Here is a 22302-nt window from a genome sequence, read left to right as displayed (position 1 = left end):
TTATTTCTCTGTAATAATAATAATTAATATTATTTTAATGATCAATCTAATCTATATTTGATACCACCTATATAAATATTAACTAATGATATTAATTTGCCAATCAAAACCATAACTTACTGTTTTAAAATATAAATTTTAATTATAATTTATAATTTATAATTTATAGTTGTGTGGAAATGGAAAACAAAATTATGTTAATAATAAAATGATATGATATATCACAGATGCTTCAAGTAATAATATACCTAAGTAATGTGTAATATTACAATAATAAGTGATTGTAATTATAATTACATATATATTTTAAGTAACGTCTCTTGACAAATACATACATATTAAATTTTACACTTAACTTTATAATTTACAATAACGCTACTTACAAAATTATGTTACTTACATGGTAGTCACAAAGATTCACTGACTAGATTTAGATCTAAATTAATTTAAAGACTTTTTTTTCTTTTCAATTTTATACACAAAGAAAATTATTGCATACAAATTTTATTTAAAAAAGACGCCTCATAAATTTAATTAAAATTTATTATTTTCACTAGACAATTAAATTTATGAAGCTCAATTATTTATATATTTTTTTTACTTTTTTAAATCTGCGGTTTTTTGTAGATTTATCATGTTGAAGTCTGGTTCCTGTTTATAATCTATAAAAAAATATAGTTTATTATTTTATATTGATATCAAATAATAATTTAACGGACCGCTACCTTTTGAGTGGTCGGATTAAGTCGGATTATTACTTTTCTTCTTTATATTTTTAACTTCCCGCTAAGAAAATTGCAAATTTTCAAAAAAGGGAAGTTATTGGTTTCGGTCCGATTTTCGAAAATCGGGTTTTCATCAAATGTCGACGTTTTGAGGTCCTAAGAAGCCATTCTGACTATTCCCGGGTGGAAGTCCGGGTGTGTGTGTGTGGTGTAAACTTTTTTGTCCGACGGTATCTTTGGAACGAATCAACTGATTTAAACGTACTTGGCGACAATCGACAGGGCTCACCAAAATTGAAAATTGATTAGATTTTGGGGTAGATCGGTCATGTAGTTTACGAGTTATACGAAGAATATAAATTAAAAATTTTTTTTGTTTTTGATTTTTTGCGTATATCTTATAAACCACTTGCCCGATTCGTCTCAAAATATAATCAGTTTTAAGTCTTGTTGAGCCCTTTCGATTGCCACCAAGAACGTTCAAATCGATTGATTCGTTCCAAAGATATCGTCGGACAAAAATTATAATTTTTCAATGAAGGTATGTCTTACCGGCCTAACAAATTTTTACGAGCTTCCTGAGCTCGGAAACAGCGGGAAGTTTTGGGGCTGGCTTACAAGGTCAACTGTTTTTCAGTCTTTTTGTATCGTAAAAGGTATCGGTCCTCAATAATGAATTGCAAGTAATTACCTTCTGAATGATGTTCCATCTGATACATATCACCAAGTAGACGTGCAATTGGTATTTCGCCAATAGTCTCACGGAAAAACAATAACTCAACAGTCGTTGGTTTAACAACATGTAACATTGGTAGAGATAATAAAAATCTACCAAACCGTTCCGGTTGTCGGGGATAGCGAGATCGTATGTAGTCATTCAAGATACACTGGGCTTGATCTTGAAGCATTTCGACTGGTTTCGGATCCGTAAGTCCTTTAGTTTCTATAAATCATTACACATAAATAAATAAACAAAATATGTTATCACCATCTTATATTTTTTAACTGTAAAATAGTACCTGGCCTAAATAAAACTATAGCTTTCATACAACCACATTCAGCTCCGTCTGGCGATAATTGACGAAAACGTGACAGAATATCCTAAAAAAATTAAAATTAAATAAAGTAAAGCATAATTAGAAATTTGAAAAATTATTATAAAGTAGGGTGTCCCAAAAAAAAAAAAATTTTTTTTTTTCAACGTCTTGTGGGCTCAGAAGTTACTTTATATTATAAAAAAAAATCCTCACCGAATTTCAGCCAGATATCTTTAAAATTGAGCTATCACAAAGGGGGGTCCCCTTTCCCATTTAAAATACACGCGAAAATTTTTCATTTTAATTTTTCGTTATTAAGACTATGAAAAAATTTTTTTTTAAATTCTGCCTAGTATGATTTCGTAGGAAATTAAATACTCTACAAAAAAGTGCTGATGCATTATGTACGTCAAACGAACTGAGAAAAAGTTAAGAGGCTTCAAAGATCAACAAAAATTTAGTTTCCTCAGTGGTAAATTTTTTTTCATTTTTATTCTATCAAAAAATTTTTTTTTCAAATTTTGACAAGCACGTTCTTGCAGGAAATTTAATTTCCTACAAAAAGTATCTGATATCTTATATACGTCAATTGAATGGGAAAAAAGTTACAGGGCTTTAAATGTCAACGCAAAGTAAAGTTTAAAAAATATTAATTTTTTGAACTTGAATGTCAACGAAAAGTGAACTTCATTCATATCAAAGGGGACCCCCCTTTGTGATAGCTCAATTTTAAAGATATCTGGCTGAAATTTGGTGAAGATTTTTTATATAATATGAAGTAACTTTCGAGTCCATAAGACGTTAAAAAAAAAAATATTTGTTTTTTTTGAGACATCTTAGTATAAAGTATAAATAATTACTTGTATGGTAATGAGTTCTTGTCGAGAAGATTCATCGGGTAATCTTCTGCGAACTTGCTCATCATCAAGTAATGCCGTAATATCCCAGGATACTGACCATTGAGCCAGATGTAAAAGGAACAATTGCGTCCACGTTTGCTGCAGCAGAACAAGTTGGTCTTCTTTAAATAACGTCTGAAAGGGTACAAGACATCGTACCCATTTTACTGCCATGAACAAAAGTCGCGCTGTTGTTTCCTACAATTAATCATAAATATATTTTAGTATAAGTTTATATTTAATTATTAAATAAATAAATAAATTACCTGAAGAATTTCCCATGTAGGACTAAAATTAGACAACGGTCTAGTGGGACTGTGACTCGCCTCGGTTTCCAATCGATCAAGTGACTCGTCCGGCTGCAATCGAGTCCCCCATACAAACTCCTTTCATCAACAAACAATTAAACGAATACCGAGACGTGTACGTGAAATTTGATAATCAAGAGTCCAATTTTGTGTCACGTCAATAGCAATTATTAGTAATTATTATTATTTAAAAATAAATTACCTGGCATTTTTCAGCGGACATCAGTATTTGAAACAGCGGAGGCTGTTGTCCCAATGCCACCGTCGCCGAATGGTAAAGACTCGGATTAGGTGGCGGTAATTGTAGAGGAAATGATACCGGAGATGTGGCATCATTTGGTGGTGGTTTTTGCATCAGTGATGCCACTTGTGGATACGGCACGTACCTTAATCTCCTAAGAGGATTTTCACTACAAAATTTACCATCTATTTGAGTATCAATTTGAGTAATAAAAAATTTAAAAATTATGATTCTGAAGATAGAAGACGGTTACAAATTTTCGGATTTTTTAACAAATCAATTAAAAAAAAAAAAATAACTAAAAATATGCACATGTAGACAATAAAAAAAACCACAGGTGCATTTTTATAGAATATTTTTTTTTTATACTTTAGCGTTTTGAAAAAAAATTCGAAAATTATTAAACGTCAGCTAACTTCAGTATCATAAAAAAATGAGACTCGAGATAAAAGACAATTATAAATTTTGCGAATTTTTTAACAAATCAATTAGAAAAAAAAAAAAAATATGCACATGTAGAAAATAAAAAAAAACTATAGGTGCAATTTTTCAAAATATTTTTTTTTATACTTTATCGTTTTGAAAAAAAATATAAAAATTTTTAAACGTCGACTAACTTCAGTATCATAAAAAAATTATCCTCGAGATAGAATGAGTGTGAATACAGCAGAGATCAGACAAATTTAAAACTATAAATAAATAGAGTAAATAATTTTAAAAAAATATTTATAAAAAATGTACTTATTAATTTCAAAATTTTTTAAATGCGCATTTTTAAAAAATGTAATTTTATTAATTATTTACTCTATTTTTAATAATTTTAAATTTATCTGAGGTCTGCTACATTCACACTCATGCATAAGATAGAAGACAATTACAAATTTTCGGATTTATTTTAACAAATTAATTACAAAAAAAAAATAACTAAAAATAGGCACATGTAGAAAATAAAAAAAACTACAGGTGCATTTTTATAATTTATCGTTTTGAAAAAAAATTCAAAAATTATTAAACGTCGGGTTACTTCAGTATCATTGAAAATTACCTATGGATAGGAAATAGATGAGAAGTACGATCACGTCGAGCGCGATCATGATGTCCAGTAGTACCGATTGACTGCAGTGGATTAACTACTGAGCTATGATGCGACAGCAAATGGGCTGTATTTAAATCAACTCTTGCGTCATGATGAACCGGAGTCCCGGAATGTGATGACAATGGTGATACCATCGCTGATTGCTGATGATGCTTGTCGGACATTATTGAGGGATGAGGCTTTGGCTTTCTGGGTCCTCGCTCGTGTTGTACTGCTAAACATTTATTTATTTATTTATCAATACATCTTTGTAGACAAGTAAATTTTCAATAGATTATTACCTAAATTTATTACGGTTTGTATATAAAATATAAATTAAGTATGACAGCATACAATTGATGAAAATTAAATGTAATGGTTTTATTTATTGGGGTAAAATATATAAATATATGTGTAAGATAGATTGTGTGTACATATAACGTGTGTTGTGTGCGTGATCAGTCACATCAGGTGGATTAGGATCAGAAGAGAAATCAACTCATGTAGAAATGACGGGCTGACTGAGGTGGAAAACATCATGAGGGACAAATGTGTGTATAAGTGGGTGGATAGATGGATGGATGGATGGAGGGATGTGGAGATGAATGAGGGGTGACGTAGGCGGGTGAGAAATTTACGGGGATAGAGAATAAAGTTTAGGTAGACAGTATATATATAATGGATGGAATAAGTGTTATATAGTAGTGCGGACCATCACGAGATCTTTGAGCAAGGCAAGAGGGTATGTCAGATGTGTGTTGGCCAAGCTTGTATTCTATTAAAGGGGGAATCGCCGGCTCTCACTCTCTAGTTTGCTCGCTTACTCGCTTTATCAAGTGCTCCGATACTCTACCACTGAACACCACTGGGTGGCTGGCACATCATCATTAATGAGCCTGAGCGGTGAACACCTGGCTGTTCTCACGTTCACACTCCCGTCCGAATCTATATATATATATATATTTGTTATATTCGTTCTATACTGAAAATCTACAAATCCTCTGACGCTTGACCACATTGACGCGTTAAATATTTTATTTTAAAACCAATCTAATAACTTTTATCTGATCAGTATATAAATTTTATTATTAATTTTATATGATAAATAATAATAATTTATATAATAAACGAGACGCACATAACTCCGTATCGGCGTACACTTGGATGGCTATCTTTTAATTCTAGAAGAGTTTATTATATGGCCTGTTATTTCTACAAACTGCTTGAAGTAGGAAAACCTCAATATCTGCGTGATCTGTTTGTCGAGGAGGTAGATGTCAGACGATCGGAGAGATTGGTAGTGAAAAATAATAATATATTGTTTAAAATTCCAAAATTTGCTACATCGACGTTCTAATTAGCAAATTGTCTTACTTCATATTTTTTAGTAGGTGATTCTGTGCAATTTTCAGATACTAATAGTGAGAAAAAATATTATTTTAATAACCTGGATAAAAATATTATACATATACTGAATATAGAATTGATTTTTAGATGACAACAAAATTTTTAAATTAATTTTTTTTCGCATAAATGGAAGATTTTCTAAAATGGAGTTAGGCAATTTGCTAATTAGAACGTCGGCATGTGTTTTACGAGCATTAGTTAGTCGTCTCAATAATTCGTCTCTGGAAAGGTCTGTCTCCTGAGATATTAAAATCGAGTAGTCTTGAGGTTTTTAAAAATAAAATGTTTGACTACTTATTAAGGGGATACGCTGACGGACCTCTTTCTCACACTCAGAAAAATAAACAGGACTATCTTTGTTGCACTCGTAGAGTAAATGAGAATTTTAAAACAATTTTTCTTGAAGACGAATTAGGATTTTTAAAAATACGAAATTTCTAGCTTTCTATTAAAGTTTCAAAAAACGCTAAAGACTCTCTATTTTAGGTTTCCAGTGTTTGCCCATGAATTAAATTTAATGGAAAATCGGTTACCGTTACCCCTTAAGTTTAGACTTTAAATGAAAGTAAACAACAATTTTTGTAAAATAGCAAATCATAAATCAGCTTAGAAATTGGATTATACAGTGAGTTAAATCGTCTATTAATATTCCTTCACAAATTGTGACTTTAGGTAATAAAATTGCTCTTGTAAAAAACTATATTAATGGATAAAATTGCCATTTGGCATAAAAATTAATAACTTAATAAAAATAATAATATTTTATTACAATTCGTTCATTTTTAACTCACAGAATTAAATTTAAAAAGAAATTTTCTCGCGATTTAAAAAAAATTTATTTTAAATTTATATTCTTGAAACTTTACATGAATCGATACAAAATTTTAAATTCCCCATCAAATTTATTAAAAACTTGAAGTTAATTCCTAAGATTTATTTTGAATTTTAAAACTACAGAAATATTATCTTTGAATATTACATTGAATTTTTGATAAAATTTAGTATCTTGGTCTACCTTAGGGATGGAGTAGACTCGATAATTGATCAATTAACTGCCAACAAATTGTGCACTGTTAAAAAGAAAGATATTTTATATGCTAGCTAAAACAAACAAATGGCTTAAAAAAATATTCGCCAAGTAGAAGTAGTAAAAAGCAATTATTTTATACACAATAGACTGTAGTTATCATAATAAATAAAAAAAACTATTATATATATATATATATATATACCGATTGCTCAGATGTAAAAAGCCCCTGGGTATTTTCTTTAATCGACTACCCTTGGTCCCCCGTGATTAGTATAAACATAACGTGGATCATCCTTTTTTTTTACTCAACTAAACACAAATTTTTTATTGTATCCACAGTCTAAATACATATACAGACAATGTGTGTAATAGTTTTCGTTGAATTACAGGCGTCCGACTGTAAACGCCTCAAACTATGAGATGTCGGACGAACGGTCAAAGACTTGTCTCTAACTTGTTTCAAAGTTCACGCTTGCTGATGTTAAGTTACCGAGGGTCGCAAACCAACTTTCAAGTAACAACAACTTCAAAGTGTCACCCAAAATATATATGTATATCTCACCCATCATATATTATTATACAAATAAATTAAATATTAAATGACTTTCAATTGTGATAAGCGTATTCAAATTTTGGTAATTAATTTCAAAAAAGTTAAAGCATTAATTGAAAAAGGGTAACGCAGTTACAATTTCGCCGAGACATAGATTTAAAAAAAAAATTATTACAGTTGATGTCAATTATGCGTTAAACAATTTGAATTAAAATTTTAATTTGAAATGTCAAATTTTTTAGGCTTAGATTTATGTACCGAATTTCGTTGATCTCCTAATTGATAACAACTGTGACTAATTTTTTTAAAAATCTATATCTCGGCGAAATTGTAACTGCGTTGTCCTTTTTCTCAATTAACGCTTTAATTTTTTTGAAATTAATTAATAAAATTTAAATACACTAATGACTAGGGCCAAGATTTTTGCGTTAATTTAAAAATAATTAATACTTAGTGGGGTGAAGTTTTTGATATTACGGAGAAAACATTGGTCTTATTAAAAAATTTTTTAAACAAAAGTAGTAGGAAATTGAATTTCCTTAAAAAAATGTTTTTTATAATTTTTTCTTAGGACTAATAAGAAAGCCGTAATTTCAAAATTAAGATTTTCATAATTAATTAAATTTTGAATCATTCATTATGAATTTTAATTTTTGAATTACGGTGAAAATATTGATCGTATAAAAAAATCATAAGAGACATTTTTTAAATAAAATTAAATTTCCTACAACTTTTGTTCGAAAACTTTTTTAATAAGACCAATATTTTCGGCGTAATATCAAAAATTTGAACTACTCATTTCAAAAATAATGCAAAAATCTTGTCCTTACTTATGACAGTTCAAGATCATTGAATATTTAAAAAAAATGGAGGCACTGTCTGAGAATGCCCTTAATAAATTACGATAAAAAACTCCCGCTAAAAATAAAAAAAGTTAAAAAATAAAATAAGAAAACTAAAACGGGATAGCTTGAAATGCGTCGAATAGGTACGAAGCCATTTTCCAATGATGTTAAAATGTTGGTTGCAAGCTTCCACATAGTCCATGTACGGGTTAATGGACTAGAGGATGAGAGTGGGTGGTGTAGGTGTGTATGTGAGGGTGAGGGAATGAAAGAGCCAGGGGCTAGAGTGAATGCTGCGGATTACGTTCGCATGCGCTGGAATGGACCGCGCCCTGTGTGCCCTTTCCATTTCACCTTTGGCTCCGCTCTCTTCCTCTAGATTTTATTTTTACTTTTTATCAGCTGTGTGCTCTGTGCTCTGATATACTGTAGATGTAATTGTAGATGTAGATGTAGATGTTGGATGTTGAGTCCGTACAGAGCGAATAAGTACACATGAACCAAACGTTGAACGCGGCACGTGTGAGCCACAATGCCCGTTCCCACATGCGTTTCCACCCCTCGGAGGCTTACGCCGATAGGCACAAAACACAAAGTGAGACAGATAGTGTGAGTCGGAGCAAGATATTTACTCATAGATCATGACAAACTCACATTATATAGATATATATCTATCTATCTATGTATGTACTACTATATATGTATAGTCAGAATTCACAACTACTGTAGTATCCATACAGCTAAACGGTAAACCGATCTGTGAACATTTCAGCAGTCAGCGATCTCTAAGGCTAATCCCCGGGTGAGTGGGGTTTGATACATCATCTACTGGAGCATAACAGAGTAGAGTAGAAAGAGAGAAAGAGAATCCAACATCATCCCTTGATTCGCTCTCAACAATCCCCTGTCATTGTCACGCGATGTGGTGTGAATGGAATGGGGATTTAATGTTTACGCTTGTGCTTTAACACCTACGACCCGTACACACGATGAATTTATGGAAATAATACAATTGTTATATGCATTCCTCTACATATTATTGATAGACATAAATGTATATATATGTGTATAATAGCACTTGTACACGGGATAATAAAGTGTGTATTGTATTGCAGAGTGACACGTGCCGCAAGTGTGAGGGTACGATTTATCCGGTGGCTAATCGCGACAAGTGCCGGATAATATAAAACTGTTTGAGGTGGGTAATTAATTCTAGAGGACACTGTATATTCAATTGAGAATGTAATTTATGCGCATGTCCAGAATGTTATTGTAATAAGATGGTTTAAGTGCTTAGCGTTACTAATTGAGTCGGGTATTTCACCATGGGATTTATGGATATTAAGTTGTAAAAGAAAATAGTATTACAAGTTTTTTTTACTCATCTACTTTGAATTTTTTTGCTGCTCTACAATTTTAAATTAAAAGTTGTGTTTTTTATTCTTTTCTTCATTAATTTCATTTTTATCTTTGGTATTTCAACATATAATGAAACTTTTTATTTTGGATTTTACAATAATTAGAAAAAAAAAAAAACTACTTTTGAATTTGGAGTTATTTTTTTTTTCGTAAAATGTATCCTTGTTTTTTGGAGCTCAAGACAATTGGAAGTTTCAGGGATTTTTAATTTTTTTAAACTAAGAAAAATTAATTGATTACACATCATATTCAAAACTCATACCATATGACGTCTCTCTATTTTTAGTGAAGTAAGATAGAGAAATTGTCTGACAATTGACGTCAATTGACCAACGGTCATTTTCTGAATATATTGGCGGTTTTCGCACCAACTTTATTTGGTCCAGAAAATTATTTTGTAAAAAATTGACCGAACAATTTTTTACCGTCATTTCGCATGTAAATGGAAACGAAGAGAATTTTTTTGAATAAACAAATCGGTGGTTATGTTGAGGTAGACGACTTGCAGCTGTCCGACAGTTACAAATGCCCGTACATTTCATATTGCCCAAGAAATTGTTTTATACACGGAAAAAAAATTATGGTTCTTCTAATCACAATATTGTATTAAAAGATTGTAGTACATGGAAAAAAAATAACTGTTGCTGCAACAAGACATGACCCTGTAGCAGCTACAGGACTTAGTTCTGTTGAAGCAACAGGACTGGCCCTGTAACTGCAACAGGATTATTCCTATTGCTGCCAGGACTGATCTTGTAGCTGCAACATAAGAATATCCTGTTGCAGCCACAGGTTATTCCTGTTGCAGCAACATTTCTTTTTTTTCGTGTCGCGAGTACTACAATATGTAGTTGACTGGGTCAAAAAAATCGACTATTTTTTTTTTCGATACTGTGAAAATATTATTCCTGATAACCAAAAAAAATTATTGTGCAAGTTTGAGCCCTTAATATCGATATTAAGAGGTGTATCGTTACGACTATCAGTATTTTGACAGAAGTTTCATTTTTTACCCAAAACTCGTAGATCATCTATCTGAATAATTTAAGCAATGCATATTTTTAAAGGAAATTCAATTCCCTACAAAAAATCTCTCTTAGTAAATTGACTTAAAACGAGCCGTTTCCTTGTAACCGTGCCTTAAACATTGATTTGTTTTTTAAATTCTTTGTTTCTATTTTGGATTTTTGTAACTACTAGAAATATTAGAATTTTGGTTAGTCAAGATACATATTCTTAAAGGAAATGTAATGCTCTACAAAAAAGGTCTCTTAACATTTTTTGATAAATTCACTCCTTCGAAAGTTATTCAGGTTATTGAAGTCTTTTTGACTCCAACTTTCAGAATAATATGTAGTAAAGGATGCTACATAAGTAGTACTGATGAAATATTGTAGTAACTATATATGATTGTAGTTGGTGTTACTACACGTGTGGTTGAGGTTATTCCAAGTTGGAGTTGGCATTTCTTTACCCCAACTTATAGTAACCTCAACTACAGCTGCTGTTGTAGCAACTACAATTTTTTTCCGTGTAAAAAATTGACCGAAATTTTTTTGACGTCAATTGACAAGCAATTGTCAGTTAACTTCTTGTGATCTGACTGAACATAAAAACGGTCATTTCGCATCACCACTGTATACATTTATATTATTGTTATTTATTAAATATAGAATATAAAAAATATGTGGGCGTAGAGAACAAAGAAAAATGAATGCATCATGATCCGTAAATTATGAGACCTCATAAAATATATATATATACAACATCTAACGCATCATGTATCACACAAGCCCGCTTGCACCCTACGACCCTACTCAATTCAAAACTCGTGTTGATCGTTTATATGGATGAATTGATGCTGCCCGCCGCCAAGCTCTGTACCGTATATGTCTACACCCTGTGTTAAAGGTACAGCCGTACAGTTGTACGGTTCACTGCGTTACCACTCGTGTACTCCCACGCGATGATATTATACGTTTATACCATTGGTCCCCTTGGACTACAGTCTAAATGCTTTTCACTATAATCATCCTGTGCCTTATTCAAAACAACTTTTTCGCTACACTAGATCAAAGCTCCAAAGTATCCTACACCTTTTACTATCGCATCATAAGTATGCAAAGAAATCATATCATATTATATTTAATGTCAAGAGTCTTATGGTGTAATCGCTTTACCTTTTACTTTCATAAATTTATTATAGGATTTTTATAAATATATTTTTATTGGAGCGTAAGTTACTTTAAATTCGAATATACTTTTAGAAAAAAAGCTTAAGCGTAATTTATATATTTAATAATAAATATAAAAAAATTACAATAAACTGTAAAAAATTGGGAGTGAACTCGGAGTGATTACGGATTTTATTTAAATCTGAATTCACTCCGTCACTCGGAGTTCTGGAGTTTCAAAAAAAATACTCTGTACGCGGTGTAAATAAGGAGTTTGTTTTTTCAGAGAAGTGATTTCGGAACGATCTGGATTTTCATTTCAATCTGCATTCACTCCGATTCGGAGTTTTAATAATAAAATAAAATTCCCATAGGAGTGAATTTTACTAAAAGGAAATTAAATGAAAAAACAGTCATCCGCTTCGCATTCACTCTAGATTTAATCCGCGTTCACTCTGTAAATTTTTTACAGTATATGAAAAAAAAAATTTTTAAAAAAGTAGAACAAGGGTACTGTTAAAAAAAAAATTACGTTTCATTTTAAAAAGTTATAAAAGCAATTGAGTGTGAAACGTGACTTAGAGTTTGCAATGTATAAAACGGAGATCAGCTAGAATATACATCCGGAACTGTTTACACAATAGAAATGATGTTTATCGTAGATCGTCAACTGTAAAATAAACAACAAAAAAAAATTTCAATAAAAAATAAAATATAAAATGTGTAAGCTGTTATTGGTTTAAAAGTTTACTGATTCAACAATTCTGTTAAACCACATTAATAAAAAAATTTATGAGTTTATTTAAAAAATTTTACATATATATATATATTTTTTAAGTATCAATAATTCGATGGATTTAATTTGAAATAATAATTGCGGGAAATTCGAGCTTTAATTAAAATTTTTAAATGTTTGGTCATGATTTAAAATGAATTAATACTATTTGTATAGAGTATTTAAAAAATATAAGTGTATTGTATATATATTTTTGTTGGGGATATAAAAATGTAAGTATTTCAAATACATAAGACAGCAAAATGACTGTGGTAATGGTACTCAAGTGTAAGCTCCGGCAATACGTGCGAAAATACACCTCTGGAGAAATCCCTCGCGGGTGCCACTAATGCCGATAATACCTAAGGTTCGGTGTAAGCGAGGTCGACGGTAGCATAATGGGATGGAATAAGTTGTAGGCAAGAAAGAGAGAAAGAGAATGATAATGAAAATGAGGGAATTTTATATATAAAGTGCAGGACAGTTATGCGGAATGTAAGGATCCCGCAAACTAAAACGAATGAGTTGAGAATTAAGACCAAAAGGTTCCAGTATAAATGTGATGTCATGTAAAATAGTATAATCGTGGGCATTTACAATCCCGCGAAAAACGTGTGCCATTATACTTTAGTTTGGATACATTAGTGTGACAGATACGGGTCGAGTGCCATGGGTTCATCTCCCTTTTGTAATTTGTTTCATTTATATTCTGTTCTGATGTTCACATACTATTATATCAACAACCCGCACATTCACTATTATTTATAAAGAATCAAAAGGCACGGATTATTATTATCATTATTAATATAAATACTTTTTTACAATCGATTTATTTACTATATAGGGGAGACTCGAGTACGACGTACTTTAAAAATTTGGTAAAAAAAAAAAACATTCACTGTAAAATTTTATTTTATCTACATAGAAATATTTAGAATAAAATGAGGCAGCTAAAAATTTTTGTTTGAATAATTATTAATTTTAGATGAAACGTAACATTGCAGAGCGGATCACTGTATTTATTTAATGCTCTTGGAGCAAAATTTATTCTGAAAGGGAGTTTATTATAATTTTTACTCCGGTTCAAAGTGAAACTAACTCCTAAAAAAGGTTTATTTCAATATGAAAACTTCGAATCGGAGTGAATGCGGATTTAAATAAAATTCCGATCACTCCGAAATCACTCCGCTGGAAAAACAAACTCCTTATTTACTCTGTATTCGGAGTGATTTTTTCTAAAACTTCGGAACTCCGAGTGAATTCGGATTTAAATAAAATCCATAATCACTCCGAATTCACTCCTGTAAGAAGGGCACTTAAATATATTTCACTTGCTAGTAGATAGAACCAAATCTTTATTTAACAATTAAACATTATTAAACCCGACAACTAATTGTATAATATGGAGAGTTAATAAAAAAGTAATATAATAAGGGAAAGGGTGCGAGTAGCTAGATGACGTCACGTTGGGTCCTCTCGGAAGGCCCCGTCGGAATGCCTCTTCTTCGTCACCCTCAATGTCCATCTCACCCTTCTTTAGTGGGGGTGAACCTAGTCACAGGCTGAGGGTAGCTCCTGACGTCAGAGGCTACAGACCTCAAGATGTCACTCCCGATTTTTTACAGTATGGACACATAAAAAATTTTCTAATTACTGTCTTGGCCCGAATTTTTTTTTTTCGGTACCTTGTCATGTATCAGTTTTTCCCATATAATATAAGTTAATTTAAGTTTAAATTTAATTTATAATTTACTTAAGGTATTAACGTAAATTGAAATGAGATAAAGGTTAGAGTTAAGAAGAACGAAACAGATTATTAAAGAGAACATGATATAAATCTGAGTGATAATCTTAAACTCTCATTTAAAAGCATATTTCATTAAATAGTGGCGATGTTACAGAGTATAAAGCAGAATAAGTGGTTGTAGTGTACAGTTGTGTTGTATTGTATGAAACTAAAAGTACAAAGTACAATGACAGCATCAAGTATGAATCTCTCTAGCAGGGAGGTGGAGCAGAGGGTGCGGATATGACGGAAGTAGAGAACGAAGAGACAGACAAAATAAAAATAAAAATAAAAAATAGAGTTAAAAAAGAAAGAAACGAAATGTGGTACGGGGTGAGTTGGATTGGTTAAAGCAACTCGGGATTCGTGGAATGAACCACGTCAGGGTAGAATTCTGGGGGCTTGTCGACGGAGGACGATTGCATGCCGCAGGCGCTTGCCAAACCAACGTTAACTGAATAATGGGTACAGAGCTATACTACTACTACTACCACTACGACTAGTATGCTCTGTACCCTCCGTACAGAGCAGGATATCCCTTGCATTTAATCTCTCTCTCTCTTTTCCGTTATCCAGCTGGACATCTATACATTTATGCGGCTTACACAATGATACCACTCTGATTTGTTATTTAAAACTTTTTATAATCCCCGTCATTTTGTCAATTTTTATACTTTGTATTAATTATCAATTTTTTTTAAACTTCTGAAAAAATATTTTATAAAAATTACGAATATTAATTAAAAAATTCAATCATTGTATTAATTAATATACTAATTAAAATATTAACATCACTCATTAATAAATAATTGGATTCGTAATGAAAAATGTAATTAATAATGATAATGATGACGATGGTTGCAGTCCTAAATACCCTGTTTTTAATAACCATTACAATAAAAACTAGTCGAAAATAACCTGATACAAAAATAACTATTTAAAAAAATAACCAGACACAATAATATCCTTGTAATTAATATCTAAGTACCAAAATAACCAGATACAATAATAATCTGGTAATAAAAACTTATTGCCACCATTTCATATTATTTTTTTTCATTCATTTATTCATATCAGATTTATATCATATCGATTGGATATTAATGTATGCAGATATTGTTAACTAGAAATTTTAGTATATAGTTTTTATTTTTATGGTTATTTTTGTATTTAGTTATTTTTGTCATTGGATATTTTAGTTTTATGGTATTTTAACATAATTATTTTTGTATGGGAAAATTTTTTTGTGATATTTTGAGCGGACATTATAACGATGAATCTGTTGATGTGCTCTCTTAAAGTGAATCAGTGAAAAGTAGTCCAGTCAGTGAATACTCACTGCACGAATAGTCCCAAGTATATCACTAATTCAATCAGTGATATATTTAGGACTGATTTGCAGAACTTTTTACTGATTCATTTTAAGAGAGTGGTAAAGATATATACGTATATTTTGTTATATATAAAGCTGACGATTGCCTTAAGGTGAGAGAGATCAGAATAAATTTAGGTTCGTGTGTAAACTCCCTAACGTTAGGAAGCTCTGCCACTAATTGAATCTCCTCTGTTACTCGCGTCTAGAGCCCCCGCGGCCGCTGCTGGGAACCAGAGCACCCGTCCTGCATTAAACACCCCCGATACCCCCAAACACCCTAGCACCCTCATCCACGACAAGCGGTCGCACCCCACTCCAACCTCTTGGCTCCTAGTACATTCCCATTCTCCTTCTCCTCCTTTTCCTCCTCATCCTCCTTATTCTCATTTCTCTCAACCCTCAATCCTCCTTTACACTCTACCTACATCAACCTAACCCATACGTTCTTATATATTTTATTTATACCACCGCATCTTCACTATCTACCTTGAGTGGTTGATACATGCTACCAAATACATTTCATATAATTTTACTCCTGCTGATGCTGATGATTTTACTTCTATACTAGTCAGATACACTGAGAAAAAAAATAACTTTTGCCAAAACAATATTTTTTTGAATAATAAATCGATATAAATTATTGCATTATTAATTTCATGTCTGGCGCGAAGAATCATTTTGTTGACAGAAGAAAATCAAAATTTATTTACACTACTGCAAAAAAAAGGATCAAAAGATTTTGAAATAAACTTGATTTTATTCGATTAAGGGGACCACTAGTATGATCGCCTGAAAAAAAGATGATTTTTGGGAATTTTTTTAAAGAAAACTACTGCATGAAATGTTTTAATGTTTCAAGGATATATTTGGGGATATATAATGAACACAAGATAAAATTTTTGGACCAAAAAGTTCAAAATTCAGCGAGTTATTCACAATCTCTCAACGCTCCAAAAAAAAGTCCCCACTACTGCAGTGATCGCGACGTCACAGTGCAGGAAATCAAAAAAACCAAAAATTTTATATTAAACTAGAAGGTATTTTCTGTACCATGAACCTCGGGCTAAGAAAAAAATTGAAATTTAACGAAATAGTGGAGTTTTTAAAAAATAATTACAAATTTCGCGCGAAATTTGATGATTTTTGACCTGGCGAAATTACATTTTTGATTCGATTGGAAAACTGGAGGTTCAAGGTACGTAGAAACATATAAAAGAAGCTGCAATTCGAATTAAATTCATCGGAAAATTTGTCTTCGAGTTATAACTGCAGTAATTTTGAAAAATGTATTTTCGAGAGCCGATAAGCGGCCGCTCTTCAGATGGCTGTAACTCAAAAAAACTATTCGAGATATGCACTTTAAATTTTAGTATATTTTTTTTTGAAGCTATAGACTATCGAAATATGCAAAAAAAAATTGATTTTTTCAAAATTTCACACTAGTTGTCCCCTTAAAAAAATTATTTTGAATAAAATCTTCAAATTTTGGCACCAAAAATATATTAGACTGAAAATTTTTAATGACATAATTTCTTGTGGTAAGGATTCGAAAAGATTTATTTTCTCTCAGTGTATAATAAACGAATCGTAATTCTATACTTTTATTACTCATGTTGTGGAATAAATAAAAATCTAAAGAGAGGAAAACTAAATAGGGAGAAAAGACACCTGTGATAAAGCATGAAATGGACAATTCAGATGACAGGACCCGGAAAAATAGCAAGCTTGCATGACTATCAATAAATCATCCTGAGAACTCTATTTTCTGATCAATTATTAAAAGACTCTTGAGCTTCCCTACTGCGACTTTTTACACTCGATATCGATTATTTTTATTATTATAATCAAATGTATATACATTTAGAGTTGAGATATCTTGTTTGAAAAAAAAAAAAAATGTGTTTTATTTTGTATTATATTGAAATTTTATTAATGGTTTTTTTGAGAGTATTATTAATTTAGTTTTTTATTTATTTTTATAAATGGAAAATAATTTAAGAGCTTTGTGTATCGAATGCTATTGGGTGGCCTTGCTGTTCAAAGGGTTGAAGTATAATCCGCTCGAAAATGACGAGCCAAGCGTGAAAGACAGTTAAATTAATAGGATTTTCAAGTGACTCTCACCCACTATATAGACTTATATATTATATAGTTATATATTATATAACCAATCGCCTTGAGAGATTCTAAACAACTTGGAGCCAATTCAAATGCGATACGATTCAATATATAGATGTAAATATATATTTATAAATTATTTCTTCAGTGCCCGTCATGGAACACTTGTAAGATCGCTCGAATGTCCATTTGTCATTTTCAATAAAATTTAAATATCTGTTGGAATACTTAACTGAATGCGATCAAATTCGTCATGAAAAGCATTTTTTTTTACTTTATGTTGAAATTCGTTTCCAATTAAATTTTTTTTTTACTAAAATTACCCTTTAGGTATAAAATAGAAGCTTCTAACCGATAGATTTTTATAATGTACCCTGTAAAAAATTTGTGCAATGAACGCGAGTTACATCCGGTGTGAATGCCGAGCATTTACTCCAAAGAGAAGTTTATTTTAATATTAAGGGGTAACGGTAACCGATTTTCAATTAAATTTCATTCACGGACAAACACTGGAAACCTAAAATAGAGAGTCTTTAGCGTTTTTTGAAACCTTAATAGAAAGCTAGAAATTTCGTATTTTCAAAAATTCTAATTCGTCTCCAAGAAAAATTGTTTTAAAATTCTCATTTACTCTACGAGTGCAACAAAGATAGTTCCGTTTATTTTTCTGTGTGTGAGAAAGAGGTCCGGTAGCGTATCCCCTTAAAACTCTGAATCGGAGTGAATGCGGATATAAATAAAACCCAAGCCGCTGAAAAGACAAACTTCTTATTTACTCCCTATGCGGAGTAATTTTTTTTTAAACTCCGAAACTCCGAGTGACGGAATGAGTTCGGATTTAAATAAATTCCGTAATCACTCCCGATTTTTCACCATATATGTTTAAAATTAAGTCTCCCTGCCCGACCATTAGAACTAGTTCTATATTTGATGTCTATACTTTTGATAAAAATTATAAATGATAAAGGCAGTAAACCGACGATTGCTTTTTAGACAAATTACAAGTTATCAGAAATAAATATTTGAAAAAATCTACATGAAGATTTCAAAAAGTTTTTCGTATACATTTTCAAATATATTTTTCTACCAATATTTAATTTTTATATTAAAAAATAAATTTTCGGTTCTATTCAGCTTTTAATGTCACAATTTTTAACGCCCGGGGGTTTCTATTTTAATTTAAAAAATCATGAGCCGGTAAACTAAAGAGTTTAACTATCGAAAAAAAAATAAAGTTGAATAGACAAAATTATGATAAAAAATTTAACGATCTATTTAAATAATATTGATGACCAAATTTTTAGCATCCAGAACCGGTAGTTTTACTTTGATTAATATAAATAACAAAAAAAAATTTAATAATCGATACGGACACACTATTAACAAAATAAATTAAAAAAAAAATAATTACTTACCGTCTTTATTCATTCCAGCTTCAAAACACTTCTTAAGACGACAAGCTCGACACTGATTCCGATGAGTTTTATCAATTGGACAGCAACCTTGTTTAGAACCATGAGCTTTGCATGAATAATCGCGATTACTGTGTATACTTCTTTTAAAAAATCCCGAGCAGCCTATTTTTAAAATAAACAAAACAGAAAATGTAGCATTTAATATTTACGTTAATTAATTAATCAATTAGTAAATTAAAAATTAAAAATATTACCGTCGCAACTATAAATGCCATAATGCTTTCCGGAACTTCGATCTCCACAAACGTTGCATGCAATATCTAAAAGTCTTTCACCTGTAAGTAGTACAAGTTTTAAATTATTAAGCGCGGCAAGTAGAAGAGCCCAAGATTGGCCAGACAGTTTTAATTCATTTTGTTAAGATAATGTCAAGTAAAATTTAATTTAATTATGAGAGAATTTAAAAAAAAATTCCGGTAAATGAATGGAGTAAGAAATCCGAAGAAAAAAAAGTAGTGACGGTGAAAAGAAGACTAATCTGTTCACTCCCTTTCACGGGATCCTTAATCGTCCTAATGATCCGCGGCAAGAAAAACAGAGCCGCGTCTAAGCCAACTACTCAGGGCATATCATCCCCTTTCACAAAAGACACCCGGGACACCCTTGGTTTAGCAGCAAAACCAGCCTAACCCGATCAACCGTACTTCTCTCACCGGATTATCTCCTTCCGGATCTTTTTAAGTGATACTTTTTTATTTATGAGCTACCGATAAATTAAAATACTCTAGAGTATTAGAGCAGTTTTAGATATTTTTAAACTAATGCGCGCATTATCTCCACTCAAACTTAAATATTTTATTTTTTTCACTATTGTTAAAAAAAAAAAAAAAAAAAAACAAATGCACTTTATTACTAATAATAAAAATAAATAAATCACTTAATTTCACTGGCTAAAGTCACAAAAATTAATAAATAAAAATCAATTTAATTTACAATTAAATAAAATGTAAAAAAAAAAAAAAAATAAACTAACCTGTGGGCATCCTCCAACCATCTAGCCAAGACGAATAACTGATACCGGGTTGCAGAGTGTCTGAAAGTCCCGGTTAGTTGTCCCTGGCTCCGTGGCTACGAGACTTGACGTGGCTACCCGTCCACCAAAGTCTCCGTGTGCACGCGTGTGGGTACTCATAGGGTAGTTCAAGTTAACGGCGGCCTCACCCGGGATATGCTTCACAAGAGTCGAGAGTCGCTCGTCCACAAATGAGCTCGTCAACTAACGTCAGATAAACTTTAGTCAGGGTGTGAGTGCAATACTTTGATGGTTCGTCGTGTCAGGTTTTCTCTGCAATGACTGCTCGTCTTTTTCCTTTTCTCTCCCTTTCTCTTCTTCCTCCTCTGCGTCTCGTCAGTCGCAACAAACTATAAATCCCGTTGAGTATGACGTGTACTGTCGATTACACCAGGTCGGGGCTTCAAAGTATGCTCCACACATAGACAAATATACAAATGAATGTAGACAGGAGTAACACACCAGCAATGGAAATGCAGTTGCACAAAACTACTTCAACACCTTCGCAACTGTACTGCAATATATATCTAATATATATACGTGTGTATACAAGTTAGTAAAAAAACGTAGTGTATATACTGATGTTGCTGCAGATTGTATAGGTGAGGGTGATGATGGTGATGGTATATAACCATGTGGAGTTTAGTTACCGCGGGGACAAGAGAACCAGAGAGTGAGAGAGATGTTTTGGAAAGACTTGGAGATGGTTTGGGACTTGCTGGCTGAGTGGCTCGTCCGCACGTCACGAGGTATCCGGCAGACTCGGGGGAATGGTTGCTGTTGCTGATGCTGATGCTAGTTAGCCACGGGGGCGGCTCCAAGGCCACGTTGTCAGCTGACTCGACTGTGCCACCACTATGTCATTGGCTGGCTCCACCCTCCAACACAATAATAACGATCGCGGTACGTTGACGCGGGGGTGGTGGGCGTACCACACAGGAATCCTTTCAGGGGATGATAAGGACACGCCCAGATCGCCTTTTCATTCCCCGTAATCGACGGGCTTTTTAAACCACAACAAAGCTGCTACTGCTTTTGCTTACGCTGATGTTGATGCTGATGCTAATGCTGATGCTGCTATTGCTGTTACTGGCTGACACTACTGATACCGCTTGTCAGATGCCAACTTGATGAATGTCATTCGGGTTGAAAAATGTCTGCTTTTTTTACTTTTAAGTTTCCTGTTTATTTTTTGTACAAGTAAATAAAAGAACTGCAGTAAAAGATGTTGGTTCTTCTGTTTTTTTATTTTTTGTTATTGAAATTCAATTAAGAGAAAAACGTGGAATAAATTTTATGTTTTATGTAAAAATTACAATGGTTTTATTTAGATAAGAATTTACAGTAGATTTTTTACTTTCGTAAAAATATAAAATGGATCGATGATATTTTACTTTTATTGTTTTTATTTAAATATTACTTAAAGTTGTATGTATATACACGGCTATAAGCTTTGTACGGATCATAAAATAGCGTTTACACGATCTAATGGCTCGGTATACCGCGAAATGTCCCAACAACGAATCCTCTTTTCATTCGCACTACTGCTACGCGATAATAATACTGCCGAGAGTATCTCTACCCTTGGAGCTTATATATATGCCGACCGGCTGGCTGAATGGCTCGATGGCTGGATCGCTGGCTGGGTAAGGGAGAAGAAAAGCTCGCAGTTTAAAGTATCAAGGGTTGAAAAGCCTTAAAATGGCACGAACGAAATTTGGTCTTTTCTTTTTTTCACAACTCAACGAATTTATTTTATTTGTTTTTGTCTTTCAGCAGCTACTTTAATTATTTATTAACATGTATTAGTTTCGAGTATTTATATAGTGACGAACAATAACAAGGTAAGCTGCCGGATGAATTGGAAGTGTCGTATAAGCACCAGAGATGAACAACGGGCCACTTGGATTAGAGTTTGGGTGAAGGACTGAGGGTGTGAGAATATCTGTGTAGATATATAGATATATATTCTCTTGTTCGTCGTGTCGCAAACTCGTGTAGGACAGCAATGTGTGCTCTGTTGAGCCTCGTCGTTCGCTTGAATAAAC

General features: G+C 32.1%; 1 protein-coding gene across 4 annotated transcripts; it reads right to left on the bottom strand.

Moving 5' to 3' along the window:
• Nucleotides 1–179: 179 nt before the first annotated feature.
• Nucleotides 180–21427, bottom strand: LOC130668114 (protein dissatisfaction-like). 4 transcript variants are annotated; one of them, XM_057470206.1, is made up of 10 exons: nucleotides 20216–21427; nucleotides 19437–19517; nucleotides 19183–19344; nucleotides 4256–4517; nucleotides 3172–3379; nucleotides 2928–3047; nucleotides 2623–2859; nucleotides 1745–1826; nucleotides 1417–1668; nucleotides 180–662 (listed from the first exon to the last, which is right to left on the bottom strand). In XM_057470206.1, exons 1-10 carry the CDS (start codon nucleotides 20223–20225, stop codon nucleotides 598–600), a joined length of 1479 nt encoding a protein of 492 aa, XP_057326189.1. In that variant the 5' UTR covers nucleotides 20226–21427; the 3' UTR covers nucleotides 180–597. The 4 variants fall into 4 exon arrangements, with proteins under 4 accessions (XP_057326189.1, XP_057326190.1, XP_057326192.1 ...); XM_057470207.1 differs by having other exon boundaries at nucleotides 3172–3364; nucleotides 4256–4520; nucleotides 20216–21426; XM_057470209.1 differs by having other exon boundaries at nucleotides 2928–3020; nucleotides 4256–4520; nucleotides 20216–21425.
• Nucleotides 21428–22302: the final 875 nt, after the last annotated feature.

Source organism: Microplitis mediator, chromosome 5, assembly GCF_029852145.1.
Source record: "Microplitis mediator isolate UGA2020A chromosome 5, iyMicMedi2.1, whole genome shotgun sequence".
Taxonomy (NCBI): Eukaryota; Metazoa; Arthropoda; class Insecta; order Hymenoptera; family Braconidae; genus Microplitis; species Microplitis mediator.
This window is presented reverse-complemented; position numbering and strand designations above follow the sequence as displayed.

Coding starts and splice junctions, on each gene's coding strand:
- LOC130668114 (XM_057470205.1), bottom strand. Junction 4,521..19,182: donor AGCTGGAATGAATAAAGACG/GTAAGTAATTAT, acceptor ATAAATGTTTAG/CAGTACAACACGAGCGAGGA. Junction 2,860..2,927: donor CTACATGGGAAATTCTTCAG/GTAATTTATTTA, acceptor GATTAATTGTAG/GAAACAACAGCGCGACTTTT.